At 44.2% G+C, this 20,000-nt stretch overlaps 1 protein-coding gene across 1 annotated transcript in view; it reads left to right on the top strand.

Moving 5' to 3' along the window:
* The window catches only part of LOC135572049 (catenin delta-2-like), a 368,899-nt gene that overhangs the window by 158,936 nt on the left and 189,963 nt on the right, over positions 1-20,000 (top strand). The window contains exon 11 of the mRNA XM_065019050.1: positions 6,575-6,788. Within this exon, the coding sequence (XP_064875122.1) occupies positions 6,575-6,788 (214 nt within the window). The remainder of the gene's footprint in view (positions 1-6,574; positions 6,789-20,000) is intronic.

Raw genomic sequence — 20,000 nt, 5'->3', positions numbered from 1 at the left:
TGAAGTGACTAGTGATCCATTTATTAAAGTGTCCAGTGATTGGGTCTCAATGTGGGCAGCTGCCTCTGAGTTAGTGATTGCTGTTTAACAGTCTGATGGCCTTGAGATAGAAGCTGTTTCTCAATCTCTCGCTCCCAGCTTTGATGCACCTGTACTGACCTCACCTTCTGGATGATAGCGGGGTGAACAGGCAGTGGCTCGGGTGGTTGTTGTCCTTGATTATCCTTTTGGCCTTCCTGTGACATCGGGTGCTGTAAGTGTCATGGACGGCAGGTAGTTTGCCCCCCGGTGATGCGTTGTGCAGACTGCACCACCCTCTGGAGAGCCTTGTGGTTGAGGATGGTGCAGTTGCCATACTAGACTGTGATACAGCCCGACAGGATGCTCTCGATTGTGCATCTGTAAAAGTTGGGTTTTGGGTGACAAGCCAAATATCTTCAGACTCCTGAGGTTGAAGAGGCACTGTTGCGCCTGTGGACCATTTCCGTTTGTCTGTGATGCGCCCAGGAACTTAAAACATTCCACTTCCACCTTCTCCTCTGCTGGCCCTTCGATGTGGATGGGGGGGGGGTGCTCAACGATCATTTCCTTTGTTTTGTTGACGTTGAGTGAGAGGTTGTTTTTTCCTGACACCACACTCCGATTGCCCTCACCTCCTCCCTATAGGCTGTCTCGTCGTTGTTGGTGATCACTACTGTTGTGTCGTCTGCAAACTTGATGATTGAGTTGAAGGCTTGCATGGCCACGCAGTCGTGGGTGAACAGGGAGTACAGGAGAGGGCTGAGCACACACCCTTGTGGGGCCCCAGTGTTGAGGGTCAGTGAGCTGGAGATGTTGTTTCCCAACGGTGGCCCGTGAGAAAGTCCAGGACCCAGTTGCACAGGGAGGGGTTGAGACCAATGGCGATTGCGTCATCTGTGGACCAGTTGGGGCGAAGTATGCAAACTGTAGTGCGTCTAGGGTTGCCGGTAAGGTGGCGGTGATATGATCCTTGACTAGCCTCTCAAAGCACTTCATGGTGACAGAAGTGAGTTCTATAGGGCGGTAATCATTTAGTTAAGATATATTTATGCCTTCTTGGATACAGGAACAATGGTAGCCATCTTGAAGCATATGGGGACAACAGACTGGGATAGGGAGTGATTAAATATGTCTGTAAACACACCAGCCAGCTGGTCTGCACATGCTCTGAGGACGAGGCCAGGGATGCCGTCTGGGCCAGCAGCCTTGTGAGGGTTAACATGTTTAAATGTTTTACTCACGTCGGCCACTGAGAAAGAAAGGGGGGGACGCAGTCTTTGTTAGCGAGCCACGACGGTGGCACTGTATTATCCTCAAAGCGGGCAAAGAAGGTGTTTCACTTGTCTGGAAGCGTGACGTTGGTATCCGTGACGTGGCTGTTTTTGTTTTTGTAGTCCGTGATTTCCTGTAGACCCTGCCACATACATCTTGTGTCTGAGCCTTTGAATTGTGACACCACCTTGTCCCTGTGCCAGCATTTTGCTTGATTGCCTTGCAGAGGGAATAACTACACTGTTTATATTGAGCCATATCACCAGACCTCTTTCCATGGTTATATGCGGTGGATTGCGCTTTCAGTTTTTCGCGAATGCTGCCATCCATCCACGGTTTCTGGTTAGGGCAGGTTTTAATAGTCACAGTGGGTACGACATCGCCAATGCACTTATTTATAAACATACTCACCGAGTCAGCGTATAGGTCGATGTTGTTCTCTGAGGCTGACTGGAACATGTTCCAGTCCGCGTGATCAAAACAATCTTGGAGCGTGGCTTCCGATTGGTCAGATCAGCGTTGAATGTTTGAGTTTCTGCCTATAAGCCGGGACGAGCAAGATGGCGTCGTGGTCGGATTTGCCGAAGGGAGGGCGGGGGAGGGCTTTGTATGCATGGCGGAGAGTAGTGTAGCAGTGGTCGAGAGTATTAGCCCTACGTGTCGTGTAATCAATATGCTGATAAAATCTAGGTAACATTGATCTCAAATTTGCTTATTTTAAAATCCCCTGCTACAATAAATGCAGCCTCCGGGTATATAGTTTCCAGTTTACATAGAGTCGAGTGAAATACCTTGAGGGCCATCTTGGTGTTCGCTTGAGTGGGAGGGGGGGGGGTCCACAGCTGTGACTATAACTGACGAGAATTATTTTGGTAGATAGAATGGCCGGCATTTGATTTTAAGGAATTCTAGATCGGGTGAGCAGAAGGACTTGAGTTCCTGTGTGTTGTTATGATCGCACCATGAGTTGTTAATCATAAAGCAAACACCCCCGCCCTTCCTCTTCCTAGAGAGGTGTTTATCTCTGTCATCGTGAAGCACGGAGAAGCACGGTGGCTGGACTGATTCTGACAACATATCCCGAGAAAGCCATGCTTCTGTGAAACAGAGAATGTTACAATCTCTGATGTCTCTTTGGAAGGCAACCACTGCTCGAATTTCATCTACCTTGTTGTCAAGAGACTGGACATTGGTGAGTAGTATACTCGGGAGCTGTGAGCAATGTGCCCTTTTACAAAGCTTGACCAGAAGACCGCTCTGTCTGCCCCTTCTGCGTCGCCATTGTTTTCGGTCAGCTGCTGAGATGAGATCCATTGTCCTGTGTGGTGGTCTGAAGAGAGGATCTGCTTTGGGAAAGTTGTATTCCTGGTTGTAATGTTGGAAAGTATGTATGTAATAAGACTGAACATTTCCTGGGGTAACAATGTTAGAAATAATCCATAAAAAAAGAAAATAATCCATAGTTTCCTAAGAACGTGAAGCGAGGCGACCATCTCTGTTAGCGCCATGATGTGTTCATTCCCATTATTGTCACTGCTGAAAGGGGAATTTATCTCCCAATGTCTGTTGGAAAGCAGACTGAACCAGGTTATCCTTTAAGATTTTGCTTAGCTCTATTCCGTTGCTTTTTATCCTAAATAACTCCTGAGTGTTTGGTAATGACAAGTATACCCATAACATGATGCAGCCACCACCATCCATGAAAATGTGAAGAGTGGTACTCAGTGACATATTGTTGGATTTGCCCCAGACAAAATGCATTATATTCAGGACAAAACATTAATTTCTTTACCAAATGTTTTTCACTATTACTTTAGTGCATTATTGCTAACAGCATGACTGTTTTCTGTACAAGCTTCCTTCATTTCACTCTGTCATATAGGTAGGTATTGTGGAGTAACTACAATGTTGTTGATCTATCCTCAGTTTTCTCCTATCACAGCCATCAAACTCTGTAACTGTTTTAAAATCACCATTGGCCTCATGGTGAAATCGCTGAGCGGTTTCCTTCCTCCCTGGCGACTGAGTTAGGAAAGATGCCTGTATCTTTGTAGGGTGTATTGATACACTGAGTTAGGAAAGATGCCTGTATCTTTGTAGGGTGTATTGATACACTGAGTTAGGAAAGATGCCTGTAGCTTTGTAGGGTGTATTGATACACTGAGTTAGGAAAGATGCCTGTATCTTTGTAGTGACTGGGTGTATTGATACACTGAGTTAGGAAAGATGCCTGTATCTTTGTAGTGACTGGGTGTATTGATACACCGTCCGAAGCGTAATGGATAACTTCATCATGCTCAAAGGGATATTCAGTGTCTGCTTTTTATTTCAGATATCTACCAATAGGTGCCCTTCTTAGCGAGGCATTGGAAAACCTCCCTGGTCTTTGTGATTGAATCTGTGCTTGAATTGTACTTCTCGACTGAGGGACCTTACACATAATTGTTTGTGTAAAAAAATTATGTTTACCACTATTATGGCACACAGAGTGAGTCCATGCATCTTTTTATATGATTTTGTTAGGCACATTTTTACTCCTGAACTCATTTAGGTTTACCATAACAAAGGGGTTGAATACTTATTCACTCAAGACATTTCGGCTTTTAGTTAAAGTCATTTGTAAAAACAAATCTAAAAACTAAATTCCACTTTGACATGATGGGATTTTGTGTGTCAAAACATCACTGGTGGTGGAGCAGAAGTGTTTTAGAGTATCAGTGTGTGTGGTCTGTTTAGTATTCAGTTCAGGGTTCATCCGGTTTAATTGAACAGATTACTGACATTTATTTACCACCAGCCTAGTGTGGAGCGATAAACCTCTGCAGTGTCATCAAACAGCTTTCCTAACCTTTCCCTGTCCGCCCTCTCTCTATATATATATCTTTATCTAACTCTATCTATCTCTATATATCTATATCTAACTCTATCTCTCTCTCTATATATATATATATATATATATATATATATCTATATCTAACTCTATATCTCTCTATATATATATATATCTAACTCTCTCTCTCGCTATATATATATATATATATATATCTATCTAACTCTATATATCTCTACCTCTCTACCTCTCTATATATCTGTATCTATATCTAACTCTATATCTCTCTCTATATATATAGCTATATCTATCTCTCTCTCTCTCTCTCTCTCTCTCTCTCTCTCTCTATATATATATATATATATATATATATATATATATATATATATATATATATATATATATATATATCTCTGTCTCTCTCTCTCTCTCTCCTCTCCATCAGTCTCTCTCTCTCACTCTCTCTCTCTCTCTCTCTCTCTCTCTCCTCTCCATCAGTCTCTCTCTCTCTCTGTCTCTCTCTCTCCCTCTCTCTCTCTCTCTTCTCTCCTCTCCTTCAGTCTCTCGCTCTCCTCTCCATCAGTCTCTCTCTTTCTCTCTCTCTCCTCTCCATCAGTCTCTTTCTCTCTCTCCCTCTCTCTCTCTCTCTCTCTCTCTCTCTCTCTCTCTCTCCTCTCCATCAGTCTCTCTCTCTCTCTCCCCCTCTTTCTCTCTCTCTCTCTCTCTCTCTCTCTCTCTCTCTCTCTCTCTCGCTCTCTCCCCTTCTCTTCCGTTTTGCAATCCCTCTACCTCACCCTATCTCTCTTACTCCCCTCTCAATCACACCCTTTCTCCCTTTTCCCAGTTCTACCTTATCTCTCTCTCTCGCTCGCTCGCTCTCTCTCTCACCCTCTCTCCCTCTGTGTGGTGATGCTATCTAAGGTTTGTGTGTAGAAGGTTGAGGTCAAACACAGAGCTAAGTCTTACAGGATAAAGTCATTTGTGATCTGGGCCAGCAGCTCTTTATAGCAGGAAATAGGAATACTATTTATAAATGGATGTCTTGCAGGGCATATAGGATCTGACACACACCCTCGCACACGCACATACACACACACACTTACACACACATTTGCATCACACACATACACACAGCTCCAAATATTCACCAGTTGGTTGTTAATGACCTCCTGTGGACCTCTGCAGAGTTCTATGATCATTAGAACTCCCTGATGATTGTTTGGAACCCTCCTTTCTCTCTACTCATTGGCCGCCTGAGGGTTCTAGAAGGTCCCTGTAGTGAAACAGTGTCTATGTCTGGAACACCAGCAGGTGAATGTTATGATTAGCTAGGTTTCCAATTGGGGAACGTTTTTCATCTGAATATTTTAAAATCAGCATAAAAACAATATGTGCATTCTCCACCAGACATGTGTTTCAACTCTACTGATGGTTTTGTCAGAAAAAACATCGCGTTGTATAGTGAATGTGAATGTGCCCACTCTGGTATTGGTATGTGCATTCTAGCCAACAGCTGGCAGACAGAGTGCGGGTATAGTATATATATATATAATGAGATGATTATGGACAAGTGAGATTATTTTTACTTGTCAAAAACTGATATTTATTGGAAAGAAGCTCAAGCTCATCACTGTGCACTTTCTCCACCCAGCAATAAACTGCACGGTTTCTCAAGTAATGGTGGGAGGACCACACAACATCTCATCGGGTGACTCCAAGTTCACTTCCAAATGATGTCATATCAATATTTGCTCATAAATGCATTTCCACCGCCATTTCTTTCATCATTCATTTTACAGACACAAAAAGATCCCAACTTTGTCAAGCATATTTTGTTTTGTTGACATTTGTAAAGTTTACCGACACATTTGCTGTTTCCATCAGACCAGCTGTGACATTTTGTATCCGGCATGTGCTTTACTCGCGTAAAAATGTTGGTGGAAACCTGGTTATTGTAACACCTGGAAGGCCAGGCTACTGGAAAAACAGCTGAAACTTGAAACTGTTTTGTCTCATCTCCCAGGAAATCACTTAGTGTACATGACTACATTGTACTGTACATTTAGAGATGTCATTTACAGTAAGTACAGATTGATTTAATAGGTATGCTGCTAGTTTTTACCCCAAACAATTTTTCCTCAAAGTCACCCAGCTTTGTGCCTCAACATTGCATTAGCCTAGAGGTTTGAGCCAGTAACTGAAAGGTCGCTGATTCAAGTTCCTGAGTCAAGCAGGTGAAAAAATCTGATGTGCCCTTGTGCAAGGCACTTAACCTTAATTGTTCCTGTAAGTTGCTCTGGATAAGAGCATCCACTAAAATGTTTTTTTTTTTTAATGGCCACTGAGCTAAAGCCAACGCGTTTGCTTGGTAGAGCCAACACGTCTTTAAAATCTCAGGCAACGTTACTCACCCTTTTCTCCGCAATGTCTTTCTCTCCATCTCTCTGTCAGATTCGTCGTCAAGGTGGGATCCAGCTGCTGGTAGACCTGTTGGACCATCGTATGAGTGAGGTCCACCGTAGTGCCTGTGGAGCCCTGAGGAACCTGGTCTACGGCAAGGCCAACGACGACAACAAGATCACCCTGAAGAACTGTGGGGGCATACCTGCCCTGGTCCGCCTGCTACGCAAGACTGGAGACGTGGAGATAAGAGAACTGGTCACAGGTACATTAAAAAAATATATAGATATATTTCACCTATATTTAACCAGGTAGGCCAGTTGAGAACATGTTCGAAATTTTAACTTTGACCTGGCCAAGATAAAGCAAAGCAAAGCAGTGCAACAAAAACAACACAGAGTTACACATAAACAAACATACAGTCAATAACACAATAGAAAAGAAAAATAGAAACATCTATGTTCAGTGTGTGTAAATGTAGAAGAGTAGGGAGGTTGGCAATAAATAGCCCCTAGAGGTGAAATAATTACAATTTAGTATTAACACTGGAGTGATATATGTGCAGATGATGATGTGCAAGTAGAAATAATGTGGTGCAAAAGAGCAAGAGGGTAAGTAATAATATGGGGATGAGGTGTGCTATTTACAGATTGACTGTGTACATGTACAGTGATTGGTAAGCTGTTCTGACAGCTGATGGTCAAAGTTAGAGACTTAGATATAAGACTTCAGCTTCAGTGATTTTTGCAATTCGTTCCAGTCATTGGCAGCAGAGAACTGGAAGGAAAGGCGGCCAAAGGAAGTGTTGGCTTTGGGGATGACCACTGAGATATACCTACAGGTAACAGTGGTGGGTAGTATATGGGGCTTTGGTTACAAAATGGATGGCACTGTGATAGAGTACATCCAGTTTCCTGAGTAGAGTATTGGAGGCTATTTTGTGAATGACATCGCCGAAGCCAAGGGTCGGTAGGATAGTCAGTTTTACGAGGGTTTGTTTGGCGGCGTGGGTGAAGGAGGCTTTGTTGTGAAATAGGAAGCCGATTCTAGATGTAATTTTGGATTGGAGATGCTTAATGTGAGTCTGGATGGAGAGTGTACAGTCTAACCAGACACCTAGGTATTTGTAGTTGTCCACATATACAAGTCAGAACCGTCCAGATAATTGATGCTAGTCAGGTGGGCGGGTGCGGGCAGCAATTGGTTGAAGAGCATGCATTTAGTTTTACTAGCATTTAAAAGCAGTTGCAGGCCATGGAAGGAGTGTTGTGTGGCATTGAAGCTTGTTTGGAGGCTTGTTAACCTCTTACTGCATAAACCCCTCTAGCGGGACCAAATTCGACAACACCTGGTGAAATCGGAGCGCGCCAAAATCAAAATACAAAATCGTAATATTAAATATTCATGAAAATACAAATGTCCTACATCATTTAAAAGCTTAACTTCTTGTTAATCCAGCCTCTTTGTCAGATTTCAAAAAGGCTTTACCATGCAAACTATGTGATTATCTGAGGACAGCGCCCCGCATACAAAAGCATTAAACATTTTCCAAACAAGCAGAGAGGTTTAGAAAGTCAGAAATAGCGATAAAATAAATCACTTACCTTTGAAGATCTTCCTCTGTTTGCAATCGAAAGGGTCCCAGCTACATAAAAAATTGTCCTTTTGTTCGATAACGTCCTTCTTTATATTCCAAAAAATCAGTTTAGTTGGCGCGCTTGATTCAGTAATCCACCGGTTTCCCTCGTTCAAAATGCATACAAATGAATCTCTAAAGTTACCAATAAACTTTGTCCAAACAAGTCAAAAAACGTTTCTAATCAATCCTCAGGTACCCTAATATGTAAATAAACCATCAAATGTAAGATGGAGAATAATATGTTCATTACCGGAGATAAATAACGAAGTGCGCGCTCTCATCCACGCTCTCATCCACGCCCTCATCCACGCCCTCATGCACGCCCTCATCCACGCCCTCATCCACGCCCTCATCCACGCCCTCATCCACGCGCGCCACAACACTACAGCCAAAATGAGAGCCACCTAGAAAAACTACAAATTCTAGCTGATTTTTCAAAAAACAAGCCTGAAACTCTTTCTAAAGACTGTTGACATCTACTGGAAGCTCTAGGAACTGCAATCTGGGAGGTATTCCTTTGATATTCCCAATTGTATGCATATCCTAGCTTCTGGGCCTGAGTAATAGGCATGTTACTTTGGGCACGTCAGTCATCCGAAATACCGAATACTGCCACCGGCCCACAAGAAGTTTAACAGTGTGTCCAAAGAAGGGCCAGATGTATACAGAATGGTGTTGTCTGCGTAGAGGTGGATAAGAGAATCACCAGCAGCAAGAGCGACATCATTGATATATACTTAGAAAGGGGCTGCAACAATTTTGGCAGATAATTTTAGAAAGAGAAGTCAACAAATGAGAGTGCCTGGGGAATGGGAGTGCTGCTGGGGGCTGCAGGGCCTGGGTTAACCTCTACATCACCAGAGGAACAGAGGAAGAGTAGGATAAGGGTACACATGCACGGACGCTCGCACTCACGCACACATAACACACTGACACTTCTACATTCCAGAAGACTGTGATGACTTTCCAATAGTTTCATGTTTCCTGAGTCCAGGCATATTCAGTACCCAGACAACATAGCTATACAATAGAAAACCATTTGAAAAGATAACAGGTTTAGTGAGTTCAAGTCACTCCTTTTCAGCATTCCATCTTAATTCTCAGACCCTCATTGTCCACGTTTTCAGACTCAACTAACTTTGAGAGTGTTCAAAAAACTCCAGAGCTTCTCTCTGTGATGCCGGGAACAAACCACCTCACTAGTCATCAAATCTGAAAAACAACTAGTTTCTTCAGATGATTTTGTCAGTGTTTCGCTACTGTCAGGCTTTTTCAAAGCTGTTCTATCTGCCAGATATAAGCTTGTTTGGCCGTGGTGTCTCTGTGAGAGTGCAGTGTTTAGCTACAGTCATGTTTCTCAGGTGAGAACTGTGACCAAATCCTTGTGTGTAATTTTTCTGTGGAGCATGAGGTCTTTCGCAAGCGTGTCTAAGCCAGGCTAGCCAAGGAGATATCCCCGAAAGACTACTTTTGAGTTTACATCAAGACTGGAGGACCTTTGCCAAAGCTTTGAATGTGTGTGTGTGTGCACTTGCGTGTGTTTGTGTGTACTTGTGTGTGTTTGTGTGTGTAAGCGTGCATGTGGGTTTGTGTGTACTTGCCTGTGTGTGTGTGTGTGTGTGTGTGTGTGTGTGTGTGTGTGTGTGTGTGTGTGTGTGTGTGTGTGTGTGTGTGTGTGTGTGTGTAGGAGTGTTTGTGTTTGTGTGTACTTGCGTGTGTAGGTGTGTGTGTGTGTGTTTGTGTGTACTTGCGTGTTTGTGTGTGTAAGCATGCATGCGTTTTTATCTCTAATGGGAGGGCACCAGACATATGGATGCTAACCCATCCGTGACTAGTGATTGGCCGTGTGAATGGGCGTTGAGAAGCCTATCAGCTGCTCCAATGGAGCGGGTCCCCCTGCCTAAGATGAAGCTGGAATAGGCTCTATTGCGAAGGCCTTCAAACCACTGAGGGATGAAGTTAGGCCACTGGTAGTATCCTTAAAGAATTAAAGGCTTTAGCTTAGTGGACTAACATGGTCTTGAGTTTTACTGATGACCTGGGTTGGATAACCAGTCAACTACAGATTAAACAGTTCAGTGTAATTCAGTTGTCATTTCCTCTTGCCAGTGAAGAGAACTGGTTCAGAGATACAGGGCCTTCTGTTTTTGCTTCGTCATTATGGGGTATCGTGTGTAGATTAATGAGGTAAAAAAATATATTTAATCCATTTTAGAATAAGGCTGTAATGTAACAAAATGTGGAAAAAGTCAAGGGGTCTGAATACTTTCCGAATGCCCTGTAAACAGATGCTTAAAAACAACATCCAGTAGCTGAGATAAAGAACCCCCCCCCCACACACACACACACACACACACACACACACACACACACACACACACAAAACATACACCCACACATAATCACACACACACACACAAACACACACACACAAACAAACATACACCCATACACATAAACACACACACACACACACACACACACACACACACACACACACACACACAAACAAACAAACAAACAAACAAACAAACATACACCCACACACATACACATATAAACACACACACAAACATACACCCACACACATACACACATATTCACACACACACAAACACACACACACACACAAACATACACCCACACATATACACACACACACAAACACACACACACAGTCTGCTTTTGTAGCCTTGTCATGTTCAGAGATAAGGGAAGCGAGAGGGAACGTGACACTCGTCCAATTTGACCTCTCACCCGTCCCTCGCAGCTACTGCACTCATCTCTGATAGGTCAGGCAGTCTCTATGGAGACAAAGGACACAGAGGGCCAAATCAATGAGTGATGGCTGAACAGTAGATAACTCCTGATAACCAAACAATGGGGACGGACTGAATTCCCTGTGGATTATATCTAGTGTTATAAAATGGTTTATCTATCAAGCTATACCACAGATCTCCTCATTAAAGGTCCTGTTGGGTTTAGAATGTGTGGCAATATAACCTAGTCCTCAGGGTAGTGTGTGTGTGTGTGTGTGTGTGTGTGTGTGTGTGTGTGTGTGTGTGTGTGTGTGTGTGTGTGTGTGTGCGTGTGTGCGTGTGTGCGTGCGTGCGTGCGTGTGTAGGCGCCTGCGGGCCTGCAATGTTAGTGTGTTCACAGTGTACAAAGCATTAGGAACATGCTCTTTCCATTACTTAATGGAAGGTGAATCCAGGTGAAAGCTATTTTTCCTTATTGATGTCAATCCACTTTAATCAGTGTTAATGAAGGGGAGGAGACAGGTTAAATAAGGATTTTTAAGCCTTGAGACAATTGAGACATGGATTGTTTGTGTGCCATTCAGAGGGTGAATGGGCAAGACAACATATTTAGGTGCCTTAGAACGGGGTATGGTAGTACTGTAGCTGCCAGGTGTAGGGCTGTTACAGTGACCATATTACCACCACACCAGACTAGGGCTGTTACTGTGACCGTATTACCACCACACCAGACTAGGACTGTTACTGTGACCATATTACCGCCACACCAGACTAGGGCTGTTACATTGACCATATTACCACCAGACCAGACTAGGGCTGTTACAGTGACCATATTACCATCACACCAGACTAGGGCTGTTACAGTGACCATATTACCGCCAGACTAGGGCTGTTACAGTGACCATATTACCACCAGACTAGGGCTGTTACAGTGACCATATTACCGCCAGACTAGGGCTGTTACAGTGACCATATTACCACCAGACTAGGGCTGTTACAGTGACCATATTACCACCAGACTAGGGCTGTTACAGTGACCGTATTACCACCACACCAGACTAGGGCTGTTACTGTGACCGTATTACCACCACACCAGACTAGGACTGTTACAGTGACCATATTACCACCACACCAGACTAGGACTGTTACAGTGACCATATTACCACCACACCAGACTAGGGCTGTTACTGTGACCATATTACCACCACACCAGACTAGGGCTGTTACAGTGACCATATTACCACCACACCAGACTAGTGCTGTTAAAGTGACCATATTACCACCAGACTAGGGCTGTTACAGTGACCGTATTACCGCCACACCAGACTAGGGCTGTTACAGTGACTGTATTACCGCCACACCAGACTAGGACTGTTACAGTGACCATATTACCACCAGACTAGGGCTGTTACAGTGACTGTATTACCGCCACACCAGACTAGGGCTGTTACAGTGACCATATTACCACCAGACTAGGGCTTTTACAGTGACCGTATTACCGCCACACCGGACTAGGGCTGTTACTGTGACCGTATTACCACCACACCAGACTAGGACTGTTACAGTGACCATATTACCACCAGACTAGGGCTGTTACAGTGACCATATTACCACCACACCAGACTAGGGCTGTTACAGTGACCATATTACCGCCACACCAGACTAGGGCTGTTACAGTGACCGTATTACCACCACACCAGACTAGGACTGTTACAGTGACCATATTACCACCACACCAGACTAGGACTGTTACAGTGACCATATTACCACCACACCAGACTAGGACTGTTACAGTGACCATATTACCACCACACCAGACTAGGACTGTTACAGTGACCATATTACCACCAGACTAGGACTGTTACAGTGACCGTATTACCACCACACCAGACTAGGGCTGTTACAGTGACCATATTACCGCCACACCGGACTAGGGCTGTTACTGTGACCGTATTACCACCACACCGGACTAGGACTGTTACAGTGACCATATTACCACCACACCGGACTAGGGCTGTTACTGTGACCGTATTACCACCAGACTAGGACTGTTACAGTGACCATATTACCACCAGACTAGGGCTGTTACAGTGACCATATTACCACCAGACTAGGGCTGTTACAGTGACCATATTACCACCACACCAGACTAGGACTGTTACAGTGACCATATTACCACCACACCGGACTAGGGCTGTTACTGTGACCGTATTACCACCAGACTAGGACTGTTACAGTGACCATATTACCACCAGACTAGGGCTGTTACAGTGACCATATTACCACCAGACTAGGGCTGTTACAGTGACCATATTACCACCACACCAGACTAGGACTGTTACAGTGACCATATTACCACCACACCAGACTAGGACTGTTACAGTGACCATATTACCACCAGACTAGGACTGTTACAGTGACCATATTACCACCACACCAGACTAGGACTGTTACAGTGACCATATTACCACCAGACTAGGACTGTTACAGTGACCGTATTACCACCACACCAGACTAGGACTGTTACAGTGACCATATTACCACCACACCAGACTAGGACTGTTACAGTGACCATATTACCACCACACCAGACTAGGACTGTTACAGTGACCATATTACCACCACACCAGACTAGGGCTGTTACAGTGACCGTATTACCACCAGACTAGGACTGTTACAGTGACCATATTACCACCAGACTAGGGCTGTTACAGTGACCATATTACCACCACACCAGACTAGGACTGTTACAGTGACCATATTACCACCACACCAGACTAGGACTGTTACAGTGACCATATTACCACCAGACTAGGACTGTTACAGTGACCATATTACCACCACACCAGACTAGGACTGTTACAGTGACCATATTACCACCAGACTAGGACTGTTACAGTGACCGTATTACCACCACACCAGACTAGGACTGTTACAGTGACCATATTACCACCACACCAGACTAGGACTGTTACAGTGACCATATTACCACCACACCAGACTAGGACTGTTACAGTGACCATATTACCACCACACCAGACTAGGGCTGTTACAGTGACCATATTACCACCACACCAGACTAGGACTGTTACAGTGACCATATTACCACCACACCAGACTAGGACTGTTACAGTGACCATATTACCACCACACCAGACTAGGGCTGTTACTGTGACCATATTACCACCACACCAGACTAGGGCTGTTACAGTGACCATATTACCACCACACCAGACTAGGACTGTTACAGTGACCATATTACCACCACACCAGACTAGGACTGTTACAGTGACCATATTACCACCACACCAGACTAGGGCTGTTACAGTGACCATATTACCACCACACCAGACTAGGACTGTTACAGTGACCATATTACCACCACACCAGACTAGGGCTGTTACTGTGACCGTATTACCACCACACCAGACTAGGGCTGTTACAGTGACCATATTACCACCAGACTAGGACTGTTACAGTTTACATTTACATTTAAGTCATTTAGCAGACGCTCTTATCCAGAGCGACTTACAAATTGGTGCTTTCACCTTATGACATCCAGTGGAACAGCCACTTTACAATAGTGCATCTAGGTCTTTTAAGGGGGGTGAGAAGGATTACTTTATCCTATCCTAGGTTACAGTGACCATATTACCACCAGACTAGGACTGTTACAGTGACCATATTACCACCAGACCAGGGCTGTTACAGTGACCATATTACCACCAGACTAGGACTGTTACAGTGACCATATTACCACCAGACCAGGGCTGTTACAGTGACCATATTACCACCAGACTAGGACTGTTACAGTGACCATATTACCACCACACCAGACTAGGGTTGTTACTGTGACCATATTACCACCACACCAGACTAGGGCTGTTACAGTGACCGTATTACCACCAGACTAGGACTGTTACTGTGACCGTATTACCACCACACCAGACTAGGGCTGTTACTGTGACCGTATTACCACCACACCGGACTAGGGCTGTTACAGTGACCATATTACCACCAGACCAGACTAGGACTGTTACAGTGACCGTATTACCACCAGACTAGGGCTGTTACTGTGACCATATTACCACCAGACTAGGGCTGTTACAGTGACCATATTACCACCAGACTAGGGCTGTTACTGTGACCGTATTACCGCCACACCAGACTAGGGCTGTTACAGTGACCATATTACCACCAGACCAGACTAGGGCTGTTACAGTGACCATATTACCACCAGACTAGGGCTGTTACAGTGAATATATTACCACCACACCAGACTAGGGCTGTTACTGTGACCATATTACCACCACACCAGACTAGGGCTGTTACTGTGACCATATTACCACCAGACTAGGGCTGTTACAGTGACCATATTACCACCAGACTAGGGCTGTTACTGTGACCGTATTACCGCCACACCGGCAGTCACTAGTCATGGAGGCAGTCCAATTCCATGTGACTGTTTAGTCATGGTAATTAGGCTTCTCCAAGCTCTGATGCTGCTGATGGTCATTTGTATCCTATCAAACTTGCTAACTGCCTGGTTGTTAGCACACTATTGTCCCTCTGACATCAATTCAAATTAATTTGAAAATCTCATCCAAAATTCCATGAGAGCCCATGTGCTCATGTAGCGCAACATTTCTATAGGCTATGCAATTGTGTGAGAAAACAGAGTGATGTAAGGGAAAGGGGGATACCTAGTCAGTTGTACAACTGCATGCATTCAACTGAAATGTGTCTTCCGAATTTAACCCAACCCCTCTCAATCAGAGAGGTGATAGGGGCTGCCATAATCGACATCCACGTCTTCGGCTCCTGGGGAACAGTGGATTAACTGCCTTGCTCAGGGGGAAAATGACAGATTTTGACCTTGTCAGCTTGGGGATTCAATCCAGCAACCTTTTGGTTACTGGCCCAACGCTCGAACAACTAGGCTACCTGCCGCCTCTATGAAAAATAGGATCCCATTAGCTTTGTATAGGCTAGACATACTATATTTATTTTTCAACTCTCCTAATATTAAGCAAATATTAAGCACATTGCTTTCTTTACAACAGGAGTATAGCCTACCTGTATAACGACACAGGGCGAGACCCAGATGCAGACGCAGGAGGCAGATGGTTAGAGTCTCTGATATATATTAAAATACAAGGGGCAGGCAATAGGCAGGTTGAGGACAGGCAGAAGTTCATTAACCAGGTCAAAAGGTACAGGGGAGCAAGCAGGCAGAACAGGTCTGAACCAGGAGGGCTCAGTGTCAGGGCAGGCAGAACAGGTCTGAACCAGGAGGGCTCAGTGTCAGGACAGGCAGAACAGGTCTGAACCAGGAGGGCTCAGTGTCAGGGCAGGCAGAACAGGTCTGAACCAGGAGGGCTCAGTGTCAGGGCAGGCAGAACAGGTCTGAACCAGGAGGGCTCAGTGTCAGGACAGGCAGAACAGGTCTGAACCAGGAGGGCTCAGTGTCAGGACAGGCAGAACAGGTCTGAACCGGGAGGGCTCAGTGTCAGGGCAGGCAGAACAGGTCTGAACCAGGAGGGCTCTGTGTCAGGGCAGGCAGAACAGGTCTGAACCAGGAGGGCTCAGTGTCAGGACAGGCAGAACAGGTCTGAACCAGGAGGGCTCAGTGTCAGGGCAGGCAGAACAGGTCTGAACCAGGAGGGCTCAGTGTCAGGGCGGACAGAACAGGTCTGAACCAGGAGGGCTCAGTTTCAGGGCAGGCAGAACAGGTCTGAACCAGGAGGGCTCAGTGTCAGGGCAGGCAGAACAGGTCTGAACCAGGAGGGCTCAGTGTCAGGGCAGGCAGAACAGGTCTGAACCAGGAGGGCTAGAAAAAAGAGCGAAGGAAAAACAGGAGCACAGAAAAAGATGCTGGTAGGCTTGACAAGACGAACTGGCAACAGACAAACAGAGAATACAGGTACAAATACACTGGGGATAATGGGGATAATGGGGAAGATGTGCGACACCTGGAGGGGGGTGGAGACAAGCACAAAGACAGGTGAAACAGATCAGGGTGTGACAACCTGGCTGAAATAACCACTGGATAAGTGTCCTCCATTCGTTATATAAGTGCATAGATGATATACATTTTTTCCCCTTGCCCCTGTTTCGAGACAGGTGCATGATACTGGTTCATTCTAAATAAAAACAAAGTCACATATATATTATTTATTATAGGTAAAGACAATATTAAGTCAATAATGTTCTGATGGGTTATAATATTAGCCTATCACTTGTGAATGATATATTATCACTTGTGAATGATGCCCAGCATAAGAAACAATAATTTTTTTTTGTGTGACTTTTTCCAATCATATTATCACACCTCATGTAGCCTAGCCCATAGTCCTATAGGTTTGAATAAGGTTTCACAACTTAAGTGGCCAAATAACTTCTTAAAATGAAACACATTAATCTGCTTTACAAGGGGTATAGAGCCTAACTGGCCGACATAAGCAGTGTGAGTTTCAAGTTTGGGGAAGATAATTTTCACCATATAAAATGCACCTTTATAATAAAAGCATTACAAGCAGAATCACATTGATGGTCACTTTTGATAATGTTGTTTTCCTGCTTTTCCTGGGATTGATTTGCACTTTTCTCAGCAAAGTACGTTCATCTTTAGGGGACAGAACGCGTCTCCTTCCTGAGCGGTATAACGGCTGCGTGGTCCCATGGTGTTTATACTTGCTTACTATTGTTTGTACAGATGAACGTGGTACCTTCAGGCATTTGGAAATTGCTCCTATTAGGATTCAGATGCAGACACAGGAGGCAGATGGTGTCAGTGTGTAATATTTAATCATTCCAAAAGGTGTAGGTTAGAGAATAGTCATGGACAGGCAAAAGGTCAAAACCAGATCAGAGTCCAGGAGGTACAGAGTGGCAGGCAGGCTCAAGGTCAGGGCAGGCAGGTACAGAGTCCAGGAGGTACAGTGGCAGGTAGGCTCAAGGTCAGGGCAGGCAGACTGATCCGGCAGGCAGGTACAGAGTCCAGAAAACAGGCAATTGTCAAAATCGGAAGGACTAGCTAAGAGAGAATAGCAAAAGCAAGAGCACGGGAAAAACACGCTGGTTGACTTGAAACATACTAGACGAACTGGCACAGAGAGACAGGAAACACAGGGATAAATACACTGGGGAAAATAAGTGACATCTGGAGGGGGTGGAGTCAATCATAAGGACAGGTGAAACAGATCAGGGCGTAACAGCTCCCAAGGATGAACCAGACTTGTGGAGGTCTACAATTTTTTTCTGAGGTCTTGGCTGATTTCTTTTGATTTTCCCATGATGTTAAGCAAAGAGGCACTGGGTTTGAAGCCTATCAGAAGCTTCTAAAGCCATGACATAATTTTCTGGCATTTTCCAAGCTGTTTATTAAAGGCACAGTCAACTTAGTGTATGTAAACTTCTGACCCACTGGAATTGTGATACAGTGAATTATAAGTGGAATAATCGGTCTGTCAACAATTGTTGGTTAATTTACTTGTGTCCTGCACAAAGTAGATGTCCTAACAGACTTGCCAAAACTATAGTTTGTTAACAAGATATTTGTGGAGTGGTTAAAAAACTAGTTTTAATGACTCCAACATAAGTGTATGTAAACTTCTGACTTCAACTGTATATTACATGGATTAATTAGACTTGTAGATGTTTCAAAGGTCTTCATCAGTGGCTTGTAGGAAGTGGAAGCCAGGAGATGCTAAATGTGTTTATGTTAATTAATGGTCATTTACCTTGAGACCCACAGTTATTTGCTTGACAATCACCGGCTGAGGATAATGTGTGTCTTCCGCAGCCCTAGCCAGGCGCATCGCTTTGTGTCAAGAACTGCAACACTCAACAGTTTTCCATGTGTATCAACAATGACCCACAGCCCAAAGAACATCCAGCCAACTTAACACGAACTGTGGGAAGCATTGGAGTCCACATGGACCAAGATCCCTGTAGAATGCTTTCAACACCATGTGGAGTCCATGCCGCAACAAATTGAGGCTGTTCTGAGTGAAAAAGGTGGTGCAACTCAATATTAAGACAATGTTTATAATGTTTTGTACACTCAGTGTATGTGTGCATTCCTCATTAATATGTAAATTAAATACAGTTCAACTTAGATAGCGGCCTGACACAAAACAATCAGGTCTCTCGCTCTCTCTCTCTCGCGCTCTAGCTCTCTGTCTCTCAATTTTAAATTCAATTCAATAGGGAATTTATTGGCATGGGAAATGTGTTTACATTGCCAAAGCAAGTGAAATAAACAAAAGTGAGTAGCCACAAAACAATATCAACAAAGATCTATTAGAAATTAACCGTAAACATTGCACTCACAAAGGTTTAATGAAGATAGACATATCTCTCTCTCCCTTTTTGAGATCTCTCTCACTCTCTTTCGTTCTCTCTCTCTCTTCCAATCTCTCTCATTCCCTTTCTCCATCTCCCTGTCTCTCCAGCTCTTTCTCTCCTCCCTCTCTCTATCACCCTCTTTCTCTATCTCTCTCTCTCTCTCTTCCTCCTTGCTAACTGAATCAGTGTCATGCATGGTCTTAGTCTGTGACTCAGGCTGAGTTTACTGCTTTCATTTCCTGTCTGAGTCTAGGCTGCTGACAGCAGCTCCACACACAAAGGATTGAAACAACTCTGGTGTGCAATAGGTAACACCCCAGCTTCCTGACATTATTCTGTACCAGAGACCAATACCCAGTCTCATCCCTGGCATACATGATAACCCTCCCAGGCTGTAGAGGAAAGTATACTGTATAGTGGTTATATTGTGGGCTATGTGGAGTTGATCAAGGAATATGACACGGTTGAATATGAGCTGACAGAGATAATATGTTGAATAAAACAGAACCACTGTGAATATGAGCTGACAGAGATAATATGTTGAATATGAGCAGACAGAGATAATATGTTGAATAAAACAGAACCACTGTGAATATGAGCTGACAGAGATAATATGTTGAATATGAGCTGACAGAGATAATATGTTTAATAAAACATAAACACTGTGAATATGAGCAGACAGAGATAATATGTTGAATATGAGCTGACAGAGATAATATGTTGAATATGA

This window comes from Oncorhynchus nerka, linkage group LG6, assembly GCF_034236695.1.
Source record: "Oncorhynchus nerka isolate Pitt River linkage group LG6, Oner_Uvic_2.0, whole genome shotgun sequence".
Lineage (NCBI taxonomy): Eukaryota > Metazoa > Chordata > Actinopteri > Salmoniformes > Salmonidae > Oncorhynchus > Oncorhynchus nerka.
The sequence above is the reverse complement of the archived record's forward strand: the minus strand, read 5'-3'. Positions and strand labels throughout refer to the sequence as shown.